The sequence below is a fragment of the Atractosteus spatula genome, chromosome 15, assembly GCF_055471065.1.
Source record: "Atractosteus spatula isolate fAtrSpa1 chromosome 15, fAtrSpa1.hap1, whole genome shotgun sequence".
Taxonomy (NCBI): Eukaryota; Metazoa; Chordata; class Actinopteri; order Semionotiformes; family Lepisosteidae; genus Atractosteus; species Atractosteus spatula.
Window position 1 is genome coordinate 20854139 of NC_142720.1, and position 26419 is coordinate 20880557.

The 26419-nt window shown below is 42.0% G+C and overlaps 1 protein-coding gene across 1 annotated transcript in view; it reads right to left on the reverse strand.

Moving 5' to 3' along the window:
• The window catches only part of tjap1 (tight junction associated protein 1 (peripheral)), a 62460-nt gene that overhangs the window by 9469 nt on the left and 26572 nt on the right, over positions 1-26419 (reverse strand). Inside the window, exons 4-9 of the mRNA XM_088934118.1 lie at positions 22577-22749; positions 20274-20302; positions 13658-13819; positions 8161-8227; positions 3180-3287; positions 1965-2048 (exon numbers count right to left, since the gene is read on the reverse strand). Of these exons, the coding sequence (XP_088790244.1) occupies positions 1965-2048; positions 3180-3287; positions 8161-8227; positions 13658-13819; positions 20274-20302; positions 22577-22711 (585 nt within the window). The 5' untranslated portion in view covers positions 22712-22749. The remainder of the gene's footprint in view (positions 1-1964; positions 2049-3179; positions 3288-8160; positions 8228-13657; positions 13820-20273; positions 20303-22576; positions 22750-26419) is intronic.

The window sequence follows — 26419 nt, forward strand, 5'->3', positions numbered from 1 at the left end:
CCTGTTTTTTTTAATTGACTAGATTCATCGTGGAAAACGCAAAACACAGGGGAGTGGCAGAGCCTAGTTCACAACTATTGTAAAAGTTGAGGGTGTTTTCATTTGTTACTTTTATTCAAAAGTGCTGATCAAGTTCTTTTTGGCTCTTTGGCCAGACAACTGTAGAACATCAACGAAGTGCTAAGTGCTATGTTATAAAGATAGTTAAAACCAACTGGAATTTTTCTCAGGATCACCTTTATTTTGCAAGGGCTCACTGTGGAAGACCATTGTTTAATTCTTGCTGTGTAACTCTGCAGTACGGCTGGCCTGTTCCTTTTGTAGGAGGGCTCTGGCACCACCATTATTTATTTAGCTCTTTAGGTCTAGGTGGGATTCATCTGCTTCAGTCAGGCCGTCCATCTCCGTGTCAGTGTTTGAATTTTGATGGAAAAAAACACAATTTACTTTAAAACGGAAGCACTGAACTGATGTTTCTGAAAATGGAGAATTATTCATCATCATTGTGAGACTGCCCAGCGGATTTTGCAGTGGCTGCAGTACTGCCCACTAAAACAGCAAGCATAACTATGAATGACACCCAGACTCAGATAATTCCCTGGTGTTAAATTGTATATCCTAAAAGGGCAATATTGCCTGAAGGGACAACCTATTGAAACGGCAATAATAGTCTACGCAGAAATGATTCATTGCTTTCAATGGAGAAATAAAAAAAATCTAGCCCTTGGGATGGACTGTTACATATAAACAGCTCTACACTTAACACAATTAATTTGTGCTCAGAAATACTGCACGCCAGGGGTTAATAAAAGTGCATTCCTTTGTAATTTATACAAAGCCAGGTCCATAACACTGTATTCAGTTGTCAAACTCCAGCAGAGAGCTGCTACAAGCTGTACGTCTCAAGCAATCTGCATTATCAAGTATAATTATTACTGTTGTGTTAATGCTGCTTAATTTTCTGTCAGCTATAATCAAAAGAAATGCTTTGCATGCACTGACTTCATTAATGTGCCAACTTCTGCAAGTTGACAGATTGCTTACAGAAATGATTGGCTCGATTTTTTTGCCAATACCTCAGCTATGGTCTTGTTCATCATTTCCATGGCTTCTTCATTCACTATTTGTGGTCAAAACAATTAAGGTCAACTCTTCACCTGTAATTAGTGAAGCCTCTATTGACAAAACATACTGTATCATACTGCGAAAGATCCTGTAGATTGACCAGGAATAAAATGTTAGCCAGAAAAAATACAATTCAAAATTTTGACAGTTAACTTAAAATGATCATAATTTCTTCAAGTAAAAGCATTTCTGTAGGACGATTCTGTATTTTGTGTTGCTGTGTGCATGAATGTGTAAATTTGAAGAATGAAACAATGCCAGTGACACAAAAAGACATGGGAAAACTGATTTTACTAGTTTAATTGTACAGGCTACAAGAGGTAATCGGCTAATGCGCAGATTACCCAGCAGTCTCTGTGGGGTGGCTACCCAGCAGTCCCTGTGGGGTGGCATGATAAGATCTGTAGGACCTTCAAGAAGGCTTTTGCTTCAGTAGATACATGTCTGTCCATCATGCTGAAGACTTGATATCATTAACCCCCAAAACTCCAAAAAAGCTGTCCTGAGCCTTTCAGTCCCAATTGGTGTATTGCTCTTGAGAGCCATTTTCACAGTTTGTAAATCCACATATGTCTCTCTCCTTTCTCTGGTGTATGACGAACAAGTGACACTAGCACTGCATGGCATGGAGAGATTAGGCAGACACGGAAAACTTTTTCTCAGATGAAGATGAACGTACGAGGCTCCTTTTCTTTCAAGTCAATTCAGCATTTCTGACGATCTCTGTGTTTCACTATGCAGTACAAGGCATGTAGAGACCTATGTCTGCTCCATTCTTAAGAACAGAAAGCAGGTTACTGGTTATGGTACTCAGCTCCAAAGACAAGGGTTATACTTACATCAGCAAATTTATGGTTCCTGAAATGAGATTTATTGCACTTCAACAGCTGCACTGCCAGGTTACAGTCCTGCCGGTAGCGCTCCTGAAACAGCAAGAGGAAAAAGTCAGGAGTCTGCAACAGCACAGACAAACAACGCTAAGACAAGCTCTCCTCTGAGGGGCACTGCAGGGCTTAACAGGCCTAGCTAGGCCTTTCAGAGGACAAACCAAAGTCTTCTGGAAAAAAAAAGACTTCACAGGAGAGTATTTGCACAAACTAGACATAAACAAAAGAAAAACCATGAAACATATCTCCACTTATAAAAAGCAATGATAAATGCTAGCTGCACAGGACAATGCAAGAGCTGTATGGACTCAAGCACAGAAACGGATACATAGTAACTTGTTTACATTACAATTATAACAAGGAGCATTAACTCTCAGGGAGAGCTGAGGCCTAGTGTCTTCTGGTTCTTGTACCAAACTAAACAAATGTCCTTATTATTTTCTTAGGTAGACCTGTAACGTTTTTTTAAGGTCTTGTACAGCTGATCACTCAAAGCATTCACTTCACTAAAGGACCAGTTTCACATAAAATACCTTGGAGCTGGGTGGAAGCCAGGATTTGAACCAGAAGAATGGGTGCAAAATGAGAAATTTCAACAAATTCCAATTCAAGTCCAAATTAAATGAATACATTACATTCTGGAACAAAAACAACATTCAACATTTGACTGTAGGATGACAAAGAAGCCTTTTCATTGCTCTTTAGCCTAAAATATCGGTCTCATTCCACATTTTAGAAACATACAGTGATCTGAAAAAAACACGTTGATGCTCCTTAAGTGGCAAAAGTAAAAGTATGAAAGAAAAATAAGTTAATGCATTTTAAACATTGCTTTTTTAAAGAGGCTGATAATTACAGCAAAGCAATCAGCTGTTAGTTGGCAATGCATGCCAGGGTTTATTTTATGTTGTATACTGTAGCTGGCTGGCCACCACTGAAAGTAAATGACACCAGTGGAGGCAGGCTCACTAAGACACTTAAGGCAAAGCCAGTCAATCACTGACCAGAAATACTGTATGAATTTGTATCATTCCAGCTGTATATGGTTTCTTTAGAAGCCCCTATAAAGTATAATTGCCACACTAATAAAATTGAAAAGGCCATCTTGATGCTAAAATGAGGTGTTTCCACTGTGGTCAATACTGGCTATTAAATATTTATACATACGTTCAGTTCCTCCAGTTTATCAATGGTGTTCTTAGCATCCAGAAGTTTGTTTGTTAGTTCTACGATCTCCTGGTCCATGGTCTTCTTATCTCTCTCAACTTTTCTTAGCTATTAAAGAGTGGAAAAACAAAGGGAAAAAATAACCCTTCAGAAAGAATAACCACTGCAGGAAGTGTCTGGTAGTAGCTTCTTATATTTTCCAGCATCTGCACAGGCAGGCAGTGCCACAGATTGCTCCCTCATCTCTCTCGTGGTCAAAGGGCTAGGCGATGCGGCCAGGAGGAGCAGGCAGCAGGACCTGAAGCTTCGCATGTGGGCCAAACCTCCCGTTAACTGGTGACAACAACGGCAGGACACTGCGCTGAACCCTAAATCACCCAGCCTCAGCGGCTGCTGTTTTTTTACAGGCGTGAAATGTCAATTGAATGAATGTTTCTAAACATTAAGCCGACAAAGACATCCATCATTTAATTCACTATGAAATGGCTCATACTGTTCTCTCATAGAAAATATCTATTAGGCAGTATTTTTCATTTGATTCCCTTAATAAGCTTCTGAGAAGAGTACTGTCAAGTGAAAAATAAAACGATGACCAAACAAGACTCACACTGGGGCTGATAACACTGCACAACGAAAACTCAAATTCAAAAATAAATGTCAGTGTTGTATTAACAATACAGTAATGTAGAATTAAAGAAAGCAACCTAGTTAATTGAATTTCAATCTTACAAAATGTAAAAATCAAATGAAAACATAAAAGTAGTAAATTGAAGTGATGCCTTTTTCATTAACTGATCATTATTAGTTGATTCCAAACTGCGACAAGAAACGGCTAAGGTTTTAGAAACAGGTGGGACTCAACTTCTATATACAGTAAGAGGGAAAGCGATAAAGAAACAGATAACACATCAGGGACATTTTTAAGACATCAAGCAATATTGCAGCCACGGCTCCAACAGTCACTATCATAAACAGCTGAAGCTGACTTGTGTACAAGAAGTACATTGGTATTCCTGAGATAGGTTTTACTGTTAATCTGCAGCATTCATCCACATAATGAGAAACTATAAAAAAAACTCAATCCACACCATCTCTTCACCGAAGATGACATTTAATTTTTTGTTTTAAGCAAACCATATGGATGGCAATCCCTAAATCCCCGTGCTGGAAAGTTTCCAATTAAACGAACGGAATGACTCCAGATGCTGCCACAGCTACTCTGAATGAGTCCTGCCCAAATTAGCCCATCGCATCACTCTGGATTCAGCTTCTCACACGGGGTGCTCTTCTAACGGCCAACAAAACGGGAAAAGGACAACGGATTCTGCGACGGGGCGGAGAGGGAGGCGCCGTGGCGGCGAGCGCCGGGAGAAGTCAGCGCCCCGGGGCGAGGGGAGGGAAGCACCGGTGTGAGGGTAGCAGGGACCAAAAATGACACAAAAAAATACATTACCAGTTGGCCAGGGCTCTCTCATCAGCCCAGCAACCCCTGCAACTTCCCTGGAGCCCGCAGGACTGCAGAGCTATAACACGCTTCCCCAATCAGCAGTGTCCCTTCAGTGGCGCAGATCAAGACAAAGGGGTGTGCCTACACTTCCTCATTCTCCCCGTGTGCGGTCACAGGGCTCAGAGTTGCGAACCCAGACGTGAGAAACCCACAACTTGGTGTTCTAAATCGGGGAGGGGGGTATAACAAAAATATCAAACTAATTCGAGGGAAGTCATGTCACAATTAGTGAGACCTCAAGAGCAATACCTCATTCGGCTTTAGTCCCCACACTATAGGAAAAGGCTGCTGCTCTGGAGGCAGCGAGTACAACCAGATTAATTCTTAGTTTGAAGGGGATGTTACGCTTGCACAGATCACACAAAATGAAGAAATGAAAATTTTAGCAGGGAACTTGATTTAAGTTCTCCGCATCATCAGAGGCACTGAGACATAGTTAACTCAGGGGACTTCAAGATCAGCAGCAAAACGGAAACCCTGGGACAAAAGTATAAATGACATACAGCCAACAGATGCACAATCCCAGTCACTCCAGCAGGGTTTATTGATCAGTGATGGATTTTTTCAAACTTGAAAGCAACCCACACGGTCAGTAGGTATTGTGATGCCTTAGCCAAGTAACTGCTAAAACCTGTGTGTTTGATGTGCAATTCCCAGTCAAGTATAGTAAGAGCCCTAAACATTTATGCAACCAAACGCACCCTAGAGTATTTACGTATTTACCACGTATTTCTTTAGCACAAACCAGCACATATTTCAGAAATCATACTTCTGAAATAAAATATGGAATGCCATAATCAGTAGTCTAAGATGGCAGTTCCTTTGAGAGAAACAATGACCCTGCGGTGTTCATGCAATGGGCTGGAACTGTACCATTTGATATGAATAAAAGAACACTCACCTGACTGCATTTACTAATATATAAGATCACTACACAAACTAACCAGTTTTCCTCAGCAGGTAGTTGTTATCCAGGTCGAAGCATCAAAAGAGCAATATATCTAGAGCACTAGAGTTTCACCCTACATGCAAAGCAGCTCTGCAAAGTCACTAGTTAAACACAATGCATCCATGAGGGTTTGATACAGGGGAGACCTTGTCTTTTAGGGGTTTCAGGTGAATCACGGTAAAGGAGAGTGGGAAAACTAATATGAACTGATTACACATTTAAAAACAAGGGAAGCAATGCATTTCTGAACAATAGCATGCAAAGACATCAAAAGTGAAAAAAAATTTAACGCAACTGCATAGACCCAGGTCTGACTTATAGAAGCCTGAAGAAAGACAGCCAGACCAAAATGGCAGCATGAGGAGGGAAAGAGAAAGACACTCAAGGTGAGACACAAAACGATGAGTTGACAACTTTCAGTTCCTATGATACACATGAAAAGCGTTAATAGGGATGCATGTCCACGAATCCTGTGTGGTATCTTTGCACTGCACTGACAAGGATCTGTCACCTAGTACACATAAAATACTGTGCCTGAACATGAGAATAACCATTACCAAAGCTCAGATGGCCTTTGTGGCACAAAAGCACATCACACTTTCTAACCCCACTGAAGCAAGGACAGATTAAAGGGGCTCGAGTATTGCCATCAACTGAGGCTGTGAGGATCAACATCTGCAGGATGCTTTTAATATTTTGACAAATTGTGAAGGGCGCGAAATAAGCAAATATAGTCTATGGTGCAGTGACAATGGAACAGTGGGGGAAATGTTTACAAGTCTGTTTTAGGGACATACTTTTACTGCCCGTCTTCCAAGTGTCAATTACTTAGTCTGAATTAATACATTAAAAACAAATCTGTTATGTAAAATCAGTTTTGCTGGCGAGCAACAGAAGACTTGTCTTACAAGCAGAACACCTGTACTCAGACCTCATCTGCCACTTCTGCAAAAGCAAGCCTCTTTCCCCATCTTATCCTTTCCTCACAGATCTGATCTCGCCTGCAATGTATAAAAACTGCAGAGAAAACAGCACTGAAAGGAAACGGCATGCCACTGCAGAAAGAAATAAGCTAAAAACAAATCATTGGAAGATCAGTAATGACACTGAGATTAAACCACAGCGGATTACTCTCAGGCGTGTTCCTTCTGGTCTTTCCACGGAGCTAGCAGACAGATAAGAGGGCCAACCCCGATTCGGCAGGGGGATTAGGTGAAAGCCAAATACCTCTCTCAGCATTTGGGAAGGACTCCAGGCAGCCAGGCTCTGGCTCCTGTCTCCAGACAGAAGGCCTTGCGCCTGGCCAGTCAGCCCTGGCCGAGCCTGTAACATGCTGGCTGACAGCCTGTGACGAGAACTGCCTAGAGGGCTCCTCTGTCTCTCCACTGGGCTTCCCAGGATGCATGCAGTTCAGGTTACAATAAATAAAGTACATCACAGCACCAGAGGTACTCTGTTTTTTCCCCTATTATTTCCACTAAATGCAATGCAAGAAGCCTAACAAAGGATACCTGTTCGCTATTCAACTGTTCCTCATGCACTGCAGCTTAAAATACATTACAGATATACAGTTATAGAGGATGACAGTTTCTGTAACTAGAATTTTAAATATGAACATTTCAGTTCACAATGGCTGAATCCTACCTATATAATCTGACAGACTAAACACCAGGTTCTGAATTCCCAGTTGTTCATGCCTGATCCTCCATCAGATTGTGCCATTATACAACACCCACCTCAAGCATCCTTATGGAAACAGCATTTTCATAATGCCACTCCAGGTCCCTCACCAGCCTGCTCAGCAATTGATTACAAGCAGGCATGCATCATCGTACCACTATAAAAGGCTGAATTCCACCAATTTCATGCAAGGTTAACCGTGACTTTCAAAGCCAGGATTCTTAACTCATATTTCACGGCTGTGTCAAACAGGGGAGCGTGAATTCAAGGCAGAGAAACTGCACACTGCCACTAAACAGTAAATAAGAAACATAAAAAAAGGAGACAGGGCATCTCCAGCTATTCTTTCCAAACTGTAATGAGAAAGGATGTAATGAAGGGAAGCATGGAGAAAAATGGTCTCTCCTTACATTCCAGTAGCTCCGATCAAGCAGAATCAAGTTAGTCTTTTAGACAGCATATACAGCAAACAAAGAAAATGAAAGAGCGTTCTCACAAAAAAAATACTGGAATATATTTGACTACATTTCTAATGACCCTTAGCTGTAATGTTAATACAAAACTTTTGACATTTAACCACTCAAGATTAAACGCAAACAGGAACACAGGAACCCAGAACAATAATGGCCAGAAATGTGTGGGCGACTGTGGTGTGGAGGAACATCACAGGTGTGGAGCGAGTACAGAAATCCTTGGCATTTCAATCACTTTTCCCCTTTCAACGGCCGCTTTACTTCAAATGCTTAACATTCTTCCAAGAAAGAAAAAAAAACACAAATGAACGAATACCCAGAAAGGAATGAACTCCAGTCACACAATACAACACTGCCCTAGAATTTCTTTACCAGTGCATGGAGCTTCTCCTCAAGGTCTTGATTGGCTCTCTGCGAAGTGGTGTAGCTGTTCTGCAGCCTGAAAGGACAGCAGGAGTAGGGTCAGACAAAACCAGTGCTGCTTCACAAACGTTCAAACAGAGAAACAGGGCATGAAGTCACCATAACCTGGGCTGTTTAAAACTGAGGACAAGAAGCACATCTTCACACAAAGCCATGTGGGAGAATAGAACAATCTGACCTGCCACACACTTTGAAACCTAGGTCGTAGAGGTAATTGTGTGACACCACTGTAATTACTTTATATACAGGGCTTTTCAGCCAGCATATGATCACAAGCATATCAAAGAACATCACACAAAAACTTTGATTCATTGTAAATGTTAACCTGTTTGAACTTGAAAGCCTTTCAAATCTTTCAAACAAGAAATCAAATCCAGTCAAACACGGTTACACTACAATGATTCAAGCATCCATCATGCTTAAATGCAGGCAGTTATTCTAAAATTCTAAATTATGTCATTACTTTGCACATTTAATGACTTTCTTTGACATTTATTACTCTCTGGAGCTTTGGCAAGATTGGCACTTTAGGAAAGGCCTACTGTTGAATTTTAGGCTACTTATGTCACCATTTACCGAACCCATCTTTGCTGGAATTTTCCTAAAAATATCAGATAGCTTCTTAATTTCCTAAGGCTTGTAGAACATTTACAAATGATTGCGTCTATTGTTATTCTGGAAGTTAATGAATTAACAGAGCACAAGAGAGAAGTTGAACATGAAACCCATTTATGAAAGACAAAAGTGCAATGGCTTTGCATCTTTGCCTGCTCATTCTCATGAGCTGAATAAATCATCTACAATTAGAATATAGTATTGCGTCATTTCTGAAAGTCTCTGTATTGCAATAAATTCTAATAATAACTTAAATCTCAACATAAGAGATCATAGTGCTGAAATAAACAGACACCACATGCGTCTTCTACACAGCTATTCCAAACAAAGCTTTACACTTTGGGGAAATTCCTGGCATCCAGCCTGCCATTCCCATTGAAAGATGCACCAGGTCAGCCTCAGCTATATCATTGAATATTACTTATATTCCCAAGTCCCCCTGTACTGGAGACGTAGCTAATCTAATTTGAAATACTTTCAAAACGTCATATAGGAAATGAAGGATATATATACAGTAGATCCTGAGGAAGTGCTCCGTTTGTATGTTCTCCCTGTGTTCACGATGGGTTCCTCCTGGTGCTCCGGTTTCCTTCCTCAGTCCAAAGACATACTGGAAGGTTAACGGGTTTCTGGTGTGAGTGTGCGTGTCTGCGCACTGTGATACAGCCCACTGTATTTACTGTATGTAGGGACAAACTGCAAAATGTTTCCTAAATGTCAATATTACCTAAATGTCTAAAGAAAAGAAAAACAAAGATCAAAAGGTGTGCCAATGTGGCTGTTATACAACTTTAAGCAGAATTAAAAAAAAAACAGAACAAAGTCTGAATCTGTATTTCTACCAATGTTAATGATCACACGAGAAATGTTTAATGAGCAGCAAAAACGTGACAATTTTATTCAACCTCCATCAACCCCCCCCCCCCCCCCTCAAGAGGATGGTCTCGTACACAAAAAGGCATAGCTCACTGTCGGGCTGTATTCACACCCCCCCCTGCTCTCAGCTGATCCCTTCCATTCACAGACTGCTGCCTTTCACACTCCCCCTGGAATCTGTCTGTCACCTTTCCCTTCCTCTCTTCCTCTTGACATCAACCTTGTGCCATTTTCACCGCTTCTTTCAGTTCCCCGGCCGAACTCCCTCCTTCACATTTCTGCCCCCTCCCTCCTTTCCAACCCAGACAAAAGCTCCACAGCGGAAACTTTGCATTTTACTTTTCAGCGGGCACTTGCTCCTTGGGCAGACCGAATCTGATCGCCGATCTCGGCTCTAACTGTACTTTTTTTTTTAGTCAAGTCATCTATAATTGTCTCCATTTAAGTCAAGCTGCATGGATCGTGAATTTGCATTTCAGCCGAGACCCTGAGCTAGTGGTAATGGAGAGCTGGTGCAAAGAGGTCTGCAGCTTTTCTGAAGCCACACAGGTGGTAAGCTTGATCAGTGAATTTCAACGTGTGTAACTCAGTCCAGTTTCCCGTCTCAAGCTCATGGGACCTCCAGCTTGGTGAGCTGAGCAGCTATTGAACTTCTGAGCAAAAGGGCCAATTATTTAAATGCTTCCATACAATCCATTCCTCGGAGCACAGTGCTCAAAGAGAGATTCTGTGAAGCTAAAGAAAAAGAGAAAATGAAGAAATGAAGTTCAGACACTGAAGTGTGAGGGTTTTGTGCATTTCTGTAAAATGCAGGGCTAAAATGAATGCACAAGCACAGAACAATCTGAAAATGTAACTGAGAACGGGAGCAATCCTGAAGAAGCTATTGGGCAACAGCATGTACTGTACCTAAAATATATTAACTGAAATGTACTAAAAAAGTAACAAAAGTATTTTAATGACTACTAAAACATAAAACAATTAAATACATTCAGTGTCTTTTTCAAAACAGCTCATTTATAATTCAAATTTTTTGCTGTACTTTACAGCATGAGAGATCATGCGTCTGATTAAACATTACACTTATGGATTGGTTTTACAAGTTTGACTCCGGTATTCATGTAACTTTAATGAATATATGTACTGCTTGTCCTTAATAAGCCTGGGTGTTTGTCACAGATATAGCCGACAAAGTCATGGGAATAAAAATAAGCCTAAGAATTTATTCTTTATTTTGTAACACTTAATTTAAGAATTTTTAAACAAAAATCTTTTTAAAATATCATTAGCAGCAAGCCTATATATTCTGCTTATAGACAGATAAGCAGAAAACACCCATTTTTTTAAATGTATTTACACGGGCCTCAGAATGCATTGAGAAAACATCCTCTATCTGCAGCAAAGCCACAGCAAGGATAAATTTGACTGGGATCTCAGAGTACATACCCTAAGTTTATAAAATACTGCACTTGCATATATTTTCACTGAGCAAAAATAAGCATTTTCAAGTTTCAAGAGCCAAATGATGGTACCTTAGGAATAAGATGTGCGTGAGACTTTTCCAACCATTACTTTCTCATAAATTATCCTAAAATATGTATTTGAAGATGCAAAACACGGGTGAATTTTACTAGAAAGAAAAGGAAAAATGTCTGCAGTGTCTGAAGGAGGAGGTGGCGAGACGCAACACATGACTAATAGCCAAGACAACTGCTCTAAAACGACTGCTGCTTCCCATCGCTGAAGACGTAAGCAGCACATAATCTGACACACAGCAGACTAAAAGAGAAATGGCTGACATATGTGGACAAATGGCTGCCAAGGAAGATTAAATATCAGACACGGAAGAGAGGAAATGAATGAAGGAGTGATGTCTCCTGTTCATCAAGCAACACAGCCAAAAAGAAAGAAGGTCTCATTCACCAAGTAGTCAGATTGGCCCAGCAAAAACACATGGATAGAAGTGCATCGAGTTTCATGCTCTCCAGGCGAAAGTACACACTCCAGCACGGTCACCGCGAAACATGGGAAGTTTTAATGTGATTAAACCCATGCCATGGAACATATGGGATATAGTCAAACAAGTAAGGCAAAGAAAAATAAACTTTGCAAAAAGTAAAACAAAATGCATTATTCTTCTCAAGGACCTTGTCAATGTAGAAGAGCTTAAAATCAAGATGGGTCGTTTCCGTAGTTCATTTTATCCTACAAGTAGAGGTCTCCTGACACTGTGGTATCAAAATGTCCCCACAGTATAAGTAAAACTATTTCATCTGTGATTCTTGCTAATGGGTTAATCTCAGAACAAACTAGGCTGCAAACAGGAAGTACAGAAATAAAAGAAGATGAAGATATATGTACTATAGATACCGCAGATGTCTCCATCACAACAACATTACATGCTGAAGACGATATAACTTTTCTAAATAAACCAGAAATGTCAATAGGAAACCTATTAAAACATACTGAGGACGTCTCTCTCTCTCCTGGATATACAATAAAATGGGTTGAGACTGAGGCATAGATACTCTCCAATGGCAGGAACACCAGTCTGTTCTTCAAAATCCAACAGACAGGCTCCAGTAAGAGGTATAAAATATACTACTTCCCTCGGCTACATCAAATCTTACAAGTGTTAATATTCAGCCTGCACTGGATAAGACTGGGGATACAGTATCTGGAATGGCAGAATGCTTTAAATCTTTTACTATGTGGAAATACCAGCACAGCTGAAATGAAAGTTATACCTAAACTAAATATTTAATGATTAACCTATTGTAATATCTACTAATCTGTACAAACAAGAACATTCTGGGTTTTTCTTTAATAAATACAAAGCAAGGTTCTTTCTGCTAACTTTATATATAACTTTTTTTGTGTTTTGTGTACTGTTCTGTTCTGGTTTGTTCTTTGTGTGTTCTGGACTGTGAGTAACTCTTCTTAGTGCACTTCTCAAAGTACTGATTGTATTGTATTATTATTGTGTCATTCATTACACTGTGGCTGTGTTGTCTGTGTTAAGCTGCTGTTGCACTGCAATTTCCCTCACGGGATCAATAAAGTATCTATCATATGCACCTAAGAAAATGGGGAGCTTCAGCGTCTCTAATTTCTAATTTTACCACTGGGCATGTACTCTCAAACAAATTACTAAGTGAACAGACGCCACCTGCAAGGATAAACACAAAGATATTCTCTCAAAGTATTTAGCATTTGAGATTTTTCACATTCAACACAATAAAACAAACATTGTACACTGTGGCGTACCATCTATTATTTAACAGAAAATTAACCACTGTATAGAATCCATGCATCAATAAACTAGAGGCAATGGTGGCATAAGAAAGATCTGTTTTTTATGCCGGTTAACGATCTATTTCCTAAGCACTTAATCGAATTCAGGGTCACAGGGGAGCCAGAGTCCATCTTAGCAAGCAACAGGCACAAGGCAGGATACTCCCTGGGAGGGACACAAAGTACACACCCACATCAGGGCCAATGTTACTAGACACCAACTAACCTACCAGCATGTCTAAGGACTGTGGGAGGAAACCGGAGCACATGAAGTAAACCAACACGAACACTAACCCCTGCACCACCACCATGCTACCCCAAAATCATAAATAATCAGCATAAATTATGTCCTGATTAACTACAATGGTTGAAATATCATGAACCATCTTCTGGTACATTTGGACATTTTTCTCATTTCTTGATTTTCTAAATTGATTCAAAAGCTGGTAAATCTATAAATTAACACTTTATTTATAAATTGACAGTTTAGTCAGTGCATGAGTAAACTAGCTCATTTAGAAGAAGACTTTCCAAAAGAACGCCGACAGCTTTTTAATCCGGTCAAGCGTGGACTTGATGCAGATCCACTGCGGAGCTGTGCAAAGCTCCCCCTCTATCCCGCCGAGGGCAGGAGGACGACACCCCGCCCCCACACCCGTACCTGCGGAACTTGTCCTTCAGCTTCTCCAGGTCATCCTTGGTCCTGCCCAGCTCCGCCTGCATGAAGTGCCGGCCGGACTCGAACTCGGCCTCCATGGCCTCCATCTTGTGCGTGGTGTAGGTGAGCCGGCGCCGCAGGTCCTCGTTCTGCTGCTGCAGGACCCTGTCGAGGCGAGGGGGGGGGAGTTACAGCCGGCCTGAGCAACTCTTCAACCACAGGCCGCTGGGTTCTCATCACTCACAGCCTCCCACACACGCACGCACTGCCCACCCATCTCCCTCCATGCTCTGCCCTTCATCAGGTGCAGGTTCTTCTCCGCGGCCCAAAGGTCTTTAAACCGGGATAAAATACACTCCCTACTTCTGCAGCCACAGGAGCTCTTGGACAGGGCCTGTATTTATTCTAATCCATCTGTCCATTTCCCTGGATACATGGATACGCGAGTCCACGACAGGGCAGACAAACAGACACTCAGAACTGAACCCAGGACCCCAGCACTGCGAGATGCAATGAGCAATGCTAAGCACAGCGCTGCTGTACTGCCCCTGGGCATCGTTTGTTAAAAAAAAAGCTAAAAGAACTGAATATTTTTAGCCTTGGACACAGAAGGCTACCCACTTGCGTATTCAAAGTTCTCAAAATCCTCAAAGACGCTGACCGAGTCAGCCCAATGGACTTCTTCAGAACACAAAACAAAGCACACAAGTGGAAACCACAGGGAAGTACATTTAAGACTGGAGAGAGGAGGTGTTTTTTACACAAAGGGCTGTGGGGGAGCGTGGAACAAGCTAGATGAGTAGAAAGCCTTCTCTTGTAACCTTTGTTATGTTCTTAAAAAGTCCCCGGTGGTTGTATTATTCTCAAAACTCAAATTCTACAATGGAGTGTAGAATTTCTCTCTCATTGATCCACTATCAATAAAATGTTCGAACTAGTAAGTTTGTTCACCCACACCACATTCTATTAAACAATGCAACATAATCATGCAATTATTTTCTACAAAATAGCTCAACAGCATCTTACCTCACACCATGCAGTCATGGCAACCAGGCCCTTTTCTGCTTTTACAGGTTCAAGTTTGACTTATTTTATTCTGTTAAGGTTTTCTATAAAAGTGAGCTGCTTGCCAAACTGAGACCTACGACCCCTCTCAAAGCTGTTCTTTATCCTTTTGTTACTTTATCAACAGTAAGTCTTCTTCCTATAAGCTTCAAGTCTGCTGTTATCACTTCTGTGTCAAGTGTGGTCAGGACCCTCCAAATACTTCACTATCATCCTGTTCCCCATTTGCATTTTCTCACTAAAATCCCCGAATGGGTGGCAGCGGCTCGATTGCAATGTAACCTTGCAGAGCTCTAATGAGCTCTTCAGACCTTTCCAGCCAGGGCTTAGAGACGGCGCCGAAAACAGCCCTTCTCAAAGCAATGCTTTGACGGCTTTACTTATTATTCTCAGCTTCTTGATTTTAAGTTTATTTTTTGATACCGTCAACCAAGGCTTGCTCCTGTAGCCGGGAGACCCGATTTCAGACAAAGTCAGAGAGTATATACCCCCATCTTACTGAAAGCTGTTGATCAGCCATCAAGCAGACAAGCTTTTGTGTATTTGGAGTGGGACATGGCTTTAAGAATGTCTGGGCACAGTGAAATTTATTCCCTCAATTTCCAAGTGACTGCCCTAATATTAGAAGCAGACCATCTGGAATCATATGTACAAGTTTCACAAAGCTGATATCCTTCAACCCAACCATATCTTAAATACTCAAATAATTCTAGGAGGGTTTTTAGTTAAACATGGATACAGCCAGTCTTCCAGAAGTTTGGAGTTCAGACAACTGTAAAGTTGTGAGCTAGACCCTTGACAATTCCCCAAGCACTAAACACAAAGCATTATGACAGAACTGATTTATTGCTGATATTCTGTGGGAAAGAGATGGGGCTCGGGGAAACTAAATAACTGAAGTACAGTCATTTTTTTTTACTGAAATCCCATCGAGTTTAGTAGCTTTTAAAGGAGACACGTCAAATAAGATTTCATTCTCATTGTGAATCTAAAATTTGGGGAGATCTTCACACCCGTTTCAGTAAAACCTTTGGGCTGCAAATGAATAAGAATGGAGAAGGGCCAGTCTAATATTTTATTCAGAGTCTACCAAGGATATAAAATGTTTAATGTGAGGGACAGGACTAGAAATGGCAGAATCGGCAAAATGTCATCCTTGTGACTCTTAAGCACCCATCTCCCCATGATTATAACCTCCAGTCACCACAACCTCCTCATTAATGAGGCCAACTAACAAAATAACCTAAAAAACCCTGAACATATTTGTACATCCATTTAAAGGAGTGAGGGTCCTTTGGCTGCAACAGACCTTGCTCTTTAGTGGGCTTATGCAGCCAAAGAGCTGTGGGACAGGAGTGGATGGAGGAGGGGCCTCACACAGGAGACGACCCACACCTCTCCTCTACGGTGCCCAGCGGGAAGGAGGACCCACCACCCCAGGAGATGACGCATTTCAAAGATGTCTCTACATGACACATGCCCAACCTGTATCAATGCCCTCAGTGCCTTTTGCCTAGGTTTTAAAAAAACAAGCTGATGACGGAGACAAACGTCAAACAATTCCACAGTGAAAGAAATCAATAAGGCAGCTGCTGACAAAAATAATTCTGAATGGTTCTCTTTTCCAGTAACTGCGTGGCCAGAACATCGCTGGTTCTGTCCTCGGTGGTGCCCAACTCGAGCCAATGAAGGCTGCAATGCCTTTGGGATTTTTGTTTACATGTCATTTGCCTGTGGTGTTTAACTTAAAACAGCAAGCTAATCTTTTTGGCATGAACTACTGTCTCAGGAATGGGAATAAGACTCCCCTTAATGACTGGCCAACATTTAAGTAAATGTGCCGGGACAGATTCAGGGTTCAACTGTTCCACTGGTACAATCTAAACAACTGCCTTGAGCTTGCAGACACTGAAACAGCTCAAAGCCCTGTGCAATAGGAGTCCTAACTTAATTCCTCTGTCACCACGATGACTATAGCTCAGCAAACCAGCTCATCACACAGAAATCAATTAGTTCTGAGGTCCTCCATCACAATGGTGATTAATATATATTCACAAGAGCCTGGTAAAGCAAAGCTTTTAATCCACATGAGAACCTGATGTTCCCACGCAGGGATCACTCATGTTCATTCATTCAATTGAGAGAGGTCGCAAACAGAATGTATGGAAGCATAAAAGATTAATGGTATGCCGAGTCTAGCAGGAGAATGACAAATTCCATTTTCTGGCTGTTAAAAATGCAATACTCTATTCTATAAATATACTAGTTAAGCATTTTGTTCTCACACCACTCCCAGGAGTAGCAGTCCTGCAGTACTGGTTACTGCAGAGATTCAAGACTTCAACTCAGCTGTACAGGACACACGAAACACTCATGACTGAAACCCCCATTAACGAGAGAGAGAACAGCACACGTTCATTAACTATAGCACCACATTTTAAGTACCACACTGCAAGGCCACAGTTTTTGCAGTAAAACAGCAATGAAAAATAAACTATGAAGGCACAATCATTTAGAAATGGAACAGTTCATACAATACTCTGTTAGTAAACATGCGCTCCATGCAAAACCAAAATCTGATATTTTGAAGAAAGTAATACCGCTGACAGCTGGGACTTTATTGAAGAACATGAGGTGCTTATGAAAAGCCAATTTTGCTTTAAGAGGAAAGGTGCTATGCTTGTCATAGAAATTAGGGTTTCTGAATGACTTACTTTGTAGTCATCATCATCATCAGAGATCACCCCCAGACTATTACAAATGCAGAGAATGTAGTGGGCATAGTCTGATGATTTACTTGCAAGCCTGACATGTACATACTGTGCAAGAGGCCTGCACAGCTACTTCATTCATAAATAACTCACGAGAAACTGAATATGATGGATCGCACTAAATCACTTTTTGAAATAACTTTCATACTGACTACTGCTGCAAAGACAGAGCTTCATTACAGGTCCCACACGTTCCTTCTATCCTGGCAGGAAAAAAAGGACTAACAAGCAAGCTGTTCCATTACCGGTGCTAAGAAGTGTTCTTAAAAAATGCCTCTTCCTGCCAATTCAACATTAAGCTTTACAACAGGCCCCCTCCCCCAAGATGAATGTTAGCCACACTAAGCTTTTAATGCCTCAGCAGTTACTGCCACATCACCTTCCCTGACCCTCTGCAGCAGTCCTAGTCTTGGTGCCTCAACTCCGTCCATTTTCACTTCAGCACAGCTAAACCGCCTGTAGCCTTTAAATAAGAAAATCCTCACGGTCTAAAATCCTTCGACTTAAAAGCAATCTACCCTGGTGAGCAAGAGCCAGCTGAGAGGGGTGAATTTTAAAGTCACCCTACAGCCTGGCTGCCACAGCACGGGTCTGCAGGAAACTCAGTTAATCTCACCAGGCCCATGTACACAAGCTTAAGGGATAATAAACAACAATTGTTCTGCTTTTTATTGTTAAATACGGTTGCGTAATTCAATGCTTGGTGACTCGATCATGGAGCAAGCCCGGGGGACTGTGACGATGTTGATTGGGGGTGGTTCAGCCCTTGAATATGAAGAACAGCAGCAAGAATTCGTATCGATCACCTCTGGTGGGGAAAAAGATAAGAAAAGCTCATGACTTGCCCATGGCCGATAAGCCTTTTCTACACACAAAAACGTTCAGAGATTATTTGTAATTATTTGTAGTCAAGGACAAAATTTTCACCTGAATTAACTCACAATCCTGCGGTGCTCGAATGAAGTCTTTTTAATAAATATCGATTAAGAATCACAATTTACATTCATTTAATTACAGAACTCCTCAAACTCCTCAAAGGGATAAACCTGTAAAAAAAAGCAATGCCATCTGAGCTCAAACACAGTTTCGTCCCTACGTTTGTGCACACCCATATAGAAAGGGAATCTGATCTTCACCTTAAAACGCAAGAGGCTTGGGCTCCAGTAGGGTCAAATTTGTATTGCTAAGAAATAAAAATAGCCTGTTGCAACTCAAACAACATGGGGTTTAGAGAGGACATCAGAGTTGACATTTCTTTTCTGTGCCATGTGATATTTAATGAACAATTAGTCAGGACGCTTGGTTTTACAGCAACTCCTACATCACAGAGTCCCAGACACCCCACTGTCATATTGCACTTGTTTGAGACTTCTGGTGCACAGGGATGAGCACCCCCCGGTGCTCCTGGTCTCCCTCCCATTCTAGTACTGACCAGGCCCAGCTTAGCTCCTGAGCTCTGGTAAGATCAGGCTACACGATTATTTCAGTAACTAATTCTTTGGCATATTTGTCAAGATACTAATGCCGCGGCTCCAGTGTGGCACTTCCATGCACATTTCTGGCTTCGTTCCTTAACCATGGATCCTTAAGAATACATTTTGATTGTTTTACAGATGATTTGGTCAACTGTAACTGTATGGATGAGACCTTTCAGACGGAGAGCAGCTCACACTTGGTAAAATACAAATTAGAATGAGAGCACATTCTTGATATAGCCACTTATAAAACAACATACTACTGTTTAGCGACATGTCATAGGAAAGCTTGTGCATTTTTAATGCTGCACTCTCCTATTACACTTCTGACCAGGTGTAAAAAAAAAAGTCAGGTCTGTCCTGGTTGAGAATGAAGCCTGAGGGGTATGGTTTCTCCAGTCAAGGGACTGTGAAAGGCCCTGAATTATTTACGCCTTTCATCCCACACAGAACATCTAGGCCAATCATTCACACAACGCAAGCAATAAAATAAAGCTTACAGTAAGGGTGAATCCTTAGTATCGCCACGTGAAGGGACAAACTGCACTCGGGGGTGATGGAAAACTGCAACGGGCCATGTCTATTTTCACAATCATGATCCACAGATGAGCACATATGAATTAGCCACCAGGGCTGCTGTCAAAGCTATCAGATTTCGTTTTTGCACAGTACTTCTCTTAAGGGAACCTGACAACACTAGAGTGAGGAAGTATTAGGATTTCTGTGAGGGACCCCTAGCCTAGGTGCTGAACAGCTTGAAAAGCTACATAAAATATTGGCAATGCTTTTAAATTTTCATTGATAACCCTTCAGAATTTACCAGCAACAACGCCCTCTCTGTTCAAAAGACCACCTTCACTGGGAGAGTCTAGACTGCAGTACCTACCACTAGGAATGCACTCCACACTGAGCTCTGTGAACTGGCTCAGCCCCAGCTGCACTGGAGCGAATGTACTTGTAAAACCTGCTCAAACCCAGGTTCATAGTCTGTACTGGTAGTAAAAAGTAACAATCAACACCTGTCGCCACTTCAACAATCACACTGCAGTTAATGCTGTTATATTAAGGAAAATAAAGGCTTTTTGTGAACTTGGGCATCACCAGGCAAAACAATTTCTAAACATGCAAAAACAAAGGTAGAACAGAAAAAGCTTAGATTCAAGTGGCATAATGTGTCGCTGAATTGTGTCACTTAACTGTTAAAGCATACTGAATCACAAATATTTTCTCCAGTTTTGGATTTAGATATGTTTCGCACTCTTAAATTCTAACAACAAATCGATTAACAAAGGAAACGGATTAACTTACTTAATCTTGTCTGCATCCGACAAGCTTTCCTGTTAAAAAAGTACATAAAGTTATATTAGATCTTCATGGGAAAAGCAAATATGTTCTGCATTAAAGAATTCAAAAATAATTTAGTGGTTATGTGCTTCGATGCTTCACTAAACAGAAAAATACCATTTTCTATATCGGAAAAGTAATTATAAATACAGATTAATTAATTCAGGCTACAAGACAATAACGACTTTGCATATGTGTTTATTTTTTATTGAAATGTGAGCATCAAACTTTGAGAAAAGAAAAACAGATGTGACTCGGCACTTTCCAACTAAGTTAAAAACAAGCATGCTTATCTTTTCCAAGCTCACTGGAGCAAGGCAATACAGAAAAACAAACTGTTTTTTACAAGATGTTTTACAAACAAAAGAGAAAAAAGAATGAACATCAACATTCACAAAATATCAGTGAGTAGCATGTGTAATAAAATATTACATGGTGTGCAGATTAGTGACAACCTCCTTATGAATTTAAGCAATTAAACTGAGGTATTTTATTTGGTGTTCCCATTTTATTTGCCTGCAAATACTTCTAGGCTCATTGACAAGAAAACAGAATTTAAAATGTAACTTCCCCTTTCAAATAACAGGAAAAGTAAAAATACAAAAAATTGCTTTTATTAGAAAAAGGACAAAGATCTTACTATGACATACTAATGATACTATGTCAAGTATTACTCTGCTCTCATAATAATATAACGTTACTGTCAAATCATACCTTGGTCAAGAGTTTGAGGTTAATGAACTAAGCTAGCCATGACGCATTGACATTGAAACCTTTTGTATTCAAAACACATTTCTACACTTGCAGTGAGAAGATGTACATGTTTAGCTTTTTACAATTGTTGTTCTGAAAGAGTTATGATCACATTTAATGTAATCGAGCTAGCTCGAAGAAGTCTACAGGATCCAACCATTTCACCAAATGAATGAGAAAGCAATGAGGACTCCTACATAAATCTCCTGATCACATACCTTGTTCTGTGAAACACTACAAGAAGAGGTGGCTTGGGATCTTGTTACTTGTTTCACATCCAAGAGCGGAGTGGATTGAACACATTCAGGGTGACCTGATTTATCCACAGAATCCCCGTCTGCTGTCCTGCTGTAGAATTGCTGCTGGTGAATAATCCCTCCGAAATTGTCTTCCCAGTCGCCCTTGCTGCTGCTCGAGAGACCTGCCCCACTAGATCTGCTGCCATCTGGCCCCTCTGTCTTGGGCCTGGCACCTTGTCTGATGTCCATCCTGAGCTGCTCAGCCTCCTGGCCAAGACCTGGATTGTCTCTGCGCAGACCTGCAGGTCCACGCCCAGCCTTGAGGCCGCGGTCCTTCTCCCTCCTGGTCTTCTCCATACTGTCCTTGCCTGGTGGCCATGTCCCATCTTCCCCGGCTCCGGCTGCACAAGTGCTGCTCTCGGGCTTCTCGGTTTTCTCCTTAAACTCAGACGGCGGAGACAACGGTGTAGATTCACAGGCTGTTGTGGCAGAGTGCTGTGGGTTTCCTCGCTGCTTCACAACCTCAGGGTGCTGAACACCGATCCACTGAAGATTTGCAGGACTCAGAACCTGGTAGGTGATCTCATCCAGGAACTGGGAAAACTTCACCTTCTCCTCTAGTAACTGCATCTTCCAATTTGGGGTTGAAGAAGGTGTCGATTCGGCTGTAGGCTTAGCTTGTCCTGCAACAGATTTCACCTGCTCTTGCCACTTCTGCTCCTTGTCCGATGACAGATTTTGAGGCTTCGGGCCTTGGCTCCTATTCTGACCAATCATTTCTGCCGATTTGGACTTGTGAAGGATTTCTGCCTGAACCCCCGAGGAGTTTGACTGTTTTAAAATCCCTTTTGTGGGCAGCTGGGTCATATATCCAGAATGTTGCTTTCTTGGGACCAAGATTTCAGCCTTTTCCTTGAAAACCAGCGAGCGCTCCAGGCTTCTCGTTTTGGATGGGCACCCTGGAACCCTCCCTAATGCCTCGGAGGCAGAGACTTCATCCTCCGAAACCACAAGCATGTCCTCGCTTCGGCTCATGAAGCGGCTCATCCCTTGGGCCTTGATCGCGGAGATCTCGCTCTGGCTAAAAATCCTGGGAGGGGGAAGGATGGTGAGATCCAGGCTGGAGAGGCTAGAGACGTCCCTCTCGCTCTCGGAGCCAAGGGACCAAGAGGACGAGCAGGCATTGGGAAGATCCGAGCTATCCGTGAGCTTAGGCTCGGGGTCCCCGAATCTCGTGCGCTGAAACACGGGGGCGACATCGCGAAGGCGAGTTACCTGGCAGGGCTCCGGCTGCGGCGGGGTCACCGGCGGCCCCGGATCTTCCCTGAACACCGGCAGGTCGTGCCTGTTCTCCCGGTGCTGGGGGGGCGCCTTACGGTACGGCTTCCTCGCAGGGACAGCGCTCGTCATCCTGGGGCTGCTGTCTTCCGTTAATGCCGTGCAGCAACCTGCCGGGAGAGGTGCATCAGAAACTGCGCTCCCATCCCCAGCCCTGCTGCCTTTTAAGGGAAGCGGTCTCAGTTCTGTCCCTCTGCTCAGCGACCGCAGCGAAAAAGTTGTTTGAATCAATAGGCTCTGATGAGAGCAGCATCAGCAGCGCTTGTAAAAGCAACTGCCAGTAGCATACTATATGAGAGCTGAAGTGGAGAGCTGCTCTTTCAAATATCCATCAAACACTTGCCAATTCATGTGTTCTGAAGTAAAGGAGTAAGTGAATCTGCCCTGCCTACGCTTGCTTACACATGAAGCATGTGCGTGCGGAGGGAAGGGTGTGGGTTGGACGCGGAGAGAAAGACGACATATGTGCGAGAGAGAGAGAGGGGGGGAAAAAAAAAGGCAAGTGTGCCTTTAAGCTAGTGATTGATTACAAACAGAAGTGTGTTTCCAATAGAGAAACTCTTAACCTACAGCCGACTTTGACTGGCAGCAAGAGGCTCATCGATTGAGTCAGCCCCACTGCTGATACACAGGCAGCCCGAGAGCACACTTTAGAAAGTGAAAACAAGTTTAATCAGTGTGGTGTCAATTCTCCCCCAGATCAGGCAATTTGTCAGACTCGGCCCTTGTTTCAGACTTAATGCTACACCCCGGACACTATACAGTTTCATTTAAAAAGCTATGAAAAACCCCTCACTCGTTTCAGATCTATATAATAGTAAGTATAGGCTAAAAGGGAAACATAATGCTTGCTTTTGTCTGTTGCTGAGTCACTGGTACTGAGTGTTGCACTAAGCCAGAGGAAGAGTGAAATTCTAATATAAAGAAAGAGGTTCAAGTACTTTTAAGAGTGAAATTGTGTACTCGTAACTAAAGCAACAGATAGCTGATTTGGGAAACCAGAGCTCTGGCCACAGCAGGATTGGTGTTCCACCATGTCTTTCGGTCAGTGGACACACTTGTGTCAAAGGGACTGATCTAAAAGTATGCATGACTGGATTTACAAAGCCAAATCAAAGCATAGATGGATTTATCCCATAACAGCTTGCTACGTAGGTGATGGCATGAAACATAGGACCACACACAGCACAGTTATTTTTAAAGCAGTGAGAGACACTCCTGACTGTTTCTGGTGGCTCTAGAAAATACTCTTGTGTCACTACTGTTGGCTGGAGAAAATCCCTGAAGTTCGCCCAAGTAGAAAGACTATTAAAACTATTTTTTTAGCTTATTGTTTGTGTCAGTATAAGACCCTCTTCTGTCCCAAATAAGGGCCTATTTTAAAGACAACAGTTCGTAAATTACCTTCTGATTAAACTTGTTCTATTAGTAATCTAATGGCCTATTTTGTGTTAAAAAAATTCACACTAGAAGAGGAACGTTAGGAAGGCTAATACACACGTGGAAACAGTCACATGGACAACTTCTAAAACCCAGATTAAAGATGTTTACTCAGTAAAGGGCTGTAGTATCAATCTACAGCACATCAGCAACTGCAGTACTGAGAAATATACCGCATAGAGCAGAACTGGATTCAGTTTTAATGATTAGTTCAAAACAATACTTGATAGACTGTTGAAATGTTAAAGCCACTGACATTCACAGAAAATCTTTTAAAATTATTTTTGAATTACCTCTTGGGAATGCAAAAATACTATTCCAGTTGAGAATTAATATTGCTGTACTGCCACCAAATTTGTTTCACTCGCAGGAGAACTGACATCCCTGGACTCTTTGACACACGGCTTCAATTAAAAGAAAGCACAGCAGACAAAGACAAATCAATCAGAGGAAGCAGGGCTATTAAAAATCTGCAGACTACACATTTCCTGTGATGCCTCAACTCAGTGTCGAAGATAATGCACCCATTTTGCAATGGCAAATATGTTTAAGCTAGTTAGACACAGCAAACTACCTTTCAGCCATGTCTGTGGCCCAGGGTCCTTGACCCAGGACGTGCTGTAGTTCTGAGTCCATTAAGCTAGAAAGAGTCCGTCAGTTTTTTTTAAGGCTGCACCAGCTGTATACTTCACCAGCAGGGCTGGTGACTAATAGCAGAGGGGATGAGAAAAATGCACTCGCTACTCACAAGGCTATCCTCATCCACCCACCTTGGACTTTCAACCCATGACTCCAACCCTTACCTTAACGCAGTCCCCAGAGCTCAGAGCTCAACTCTAACCACCTCACCAAGCCTAACTCGACATCCTAGCAATTGTAGGATTGGCTCTGTGGCTGAGGAACTGCGCCAGTGGTTGGAAAGTTGCCAGTTCAAATCCTGCGGCCGGCAGAGGAATCCTACTCCATTGGGCCCCTGAGCAAGCCCCTTAACCCCAGCTGCTCCAGGGGCGCCGTATAAATGGCTGACCCTGCGCTCTGACCCCCAGCTTCTCTCACCCTGTCTGTGTGCCTGTGTGTCTCATGGAGAGCAAGCTGCGTGTGCGAAAAGACAAATTCCTAATGCAAGAAATTGTATATGGCCATCATCTAAAGAAAAAAAACACTGGGTGATTTTGGTCAGTGACACAAGATGCATCTAAATTTGCATTCCAGAACTGTATGTCTGTACAGGGTACACTATTACTCTTGTATGAAAAAGCTCTCTCCCTTGAGAAGAGCCTGAGCGCGTACGCTTGGTCATGCCGACATTCAAGAGCATGATTAATTAATCACATCCAGTGCAGAACACAATTCCAGTATAGTCACCAACTGGTATCGCTCAAGAATGTGAGCATAAAACATTAAAACTGATTTTGATGCTTACTTGTAAACTGCTTCTGTTGATATAGTGTTCCTATTCTGAACTCCAATGCCTTCATTTTCTCCTTTCATACCAGAATGGATCCTTCATCTACACTCTCAAATATTCCCACATGATCAAATTTATCTCAGATTTTCGAAGGGTGCATTCCAGATCACAATCGGCAGCATTCAACGTGCATGGATTGCCAGAGTCCATCTTTTCGGCTGCTCATGCTGGAATATTTGTTCTAATGCAAAAGCCTAAGGCGTTCTGAATGGGGAGGAAAATATGCCCACGAGGCAAAAGTGAAAAAGTCAAGCAGATCCTTTTTACTTCCCTTAGACCTGATGATCTCAACCCAGTGCATATCTGTGAAAACATTTCAAGCTGCTCTAAAATCTTTAGCACATGACTGCACCCATCCCTACACAGAACCAATGCTCACAATTACTTTATAATTATTGACCTCTGTCAAGTTGCATTGCTTTCAAAAGCTGTTGTTTCCGGCTCTGATGAAGCCGGCCCAATCCGTTAACGAGATGTATCTCTTTTCTCAGCACACGGAAGAGCAGAAAAGTTCAGTGAGATTTTGAGATTTGATCAAACATCATACAATCCAAAAATGATGACTAACACAGCTGATTTTTTTTTTCTTGAAACCAAAATAAGTCTGCAACAAGAAAAACTATCCAGTGCTAAAAAAAAAAAGACATCACGGAGGACGTGATTGCAGGCTTCCTTTCATCAATATGATGCCAAGTACTTTCCCAGTGTGCATACAGCACATCTCTGCTAAAGTTATCTGCATTTATGTGTCATTAGTCAGAATTGGAGAGTTTGATAGAGCTGTTCTTCCTAAGTACCACTTAGGCTATTTCTAAAAGAAAACCCAGAGCATGTACTAGTTTTTAACAGGATATCTATTGTCACCTGTTGCC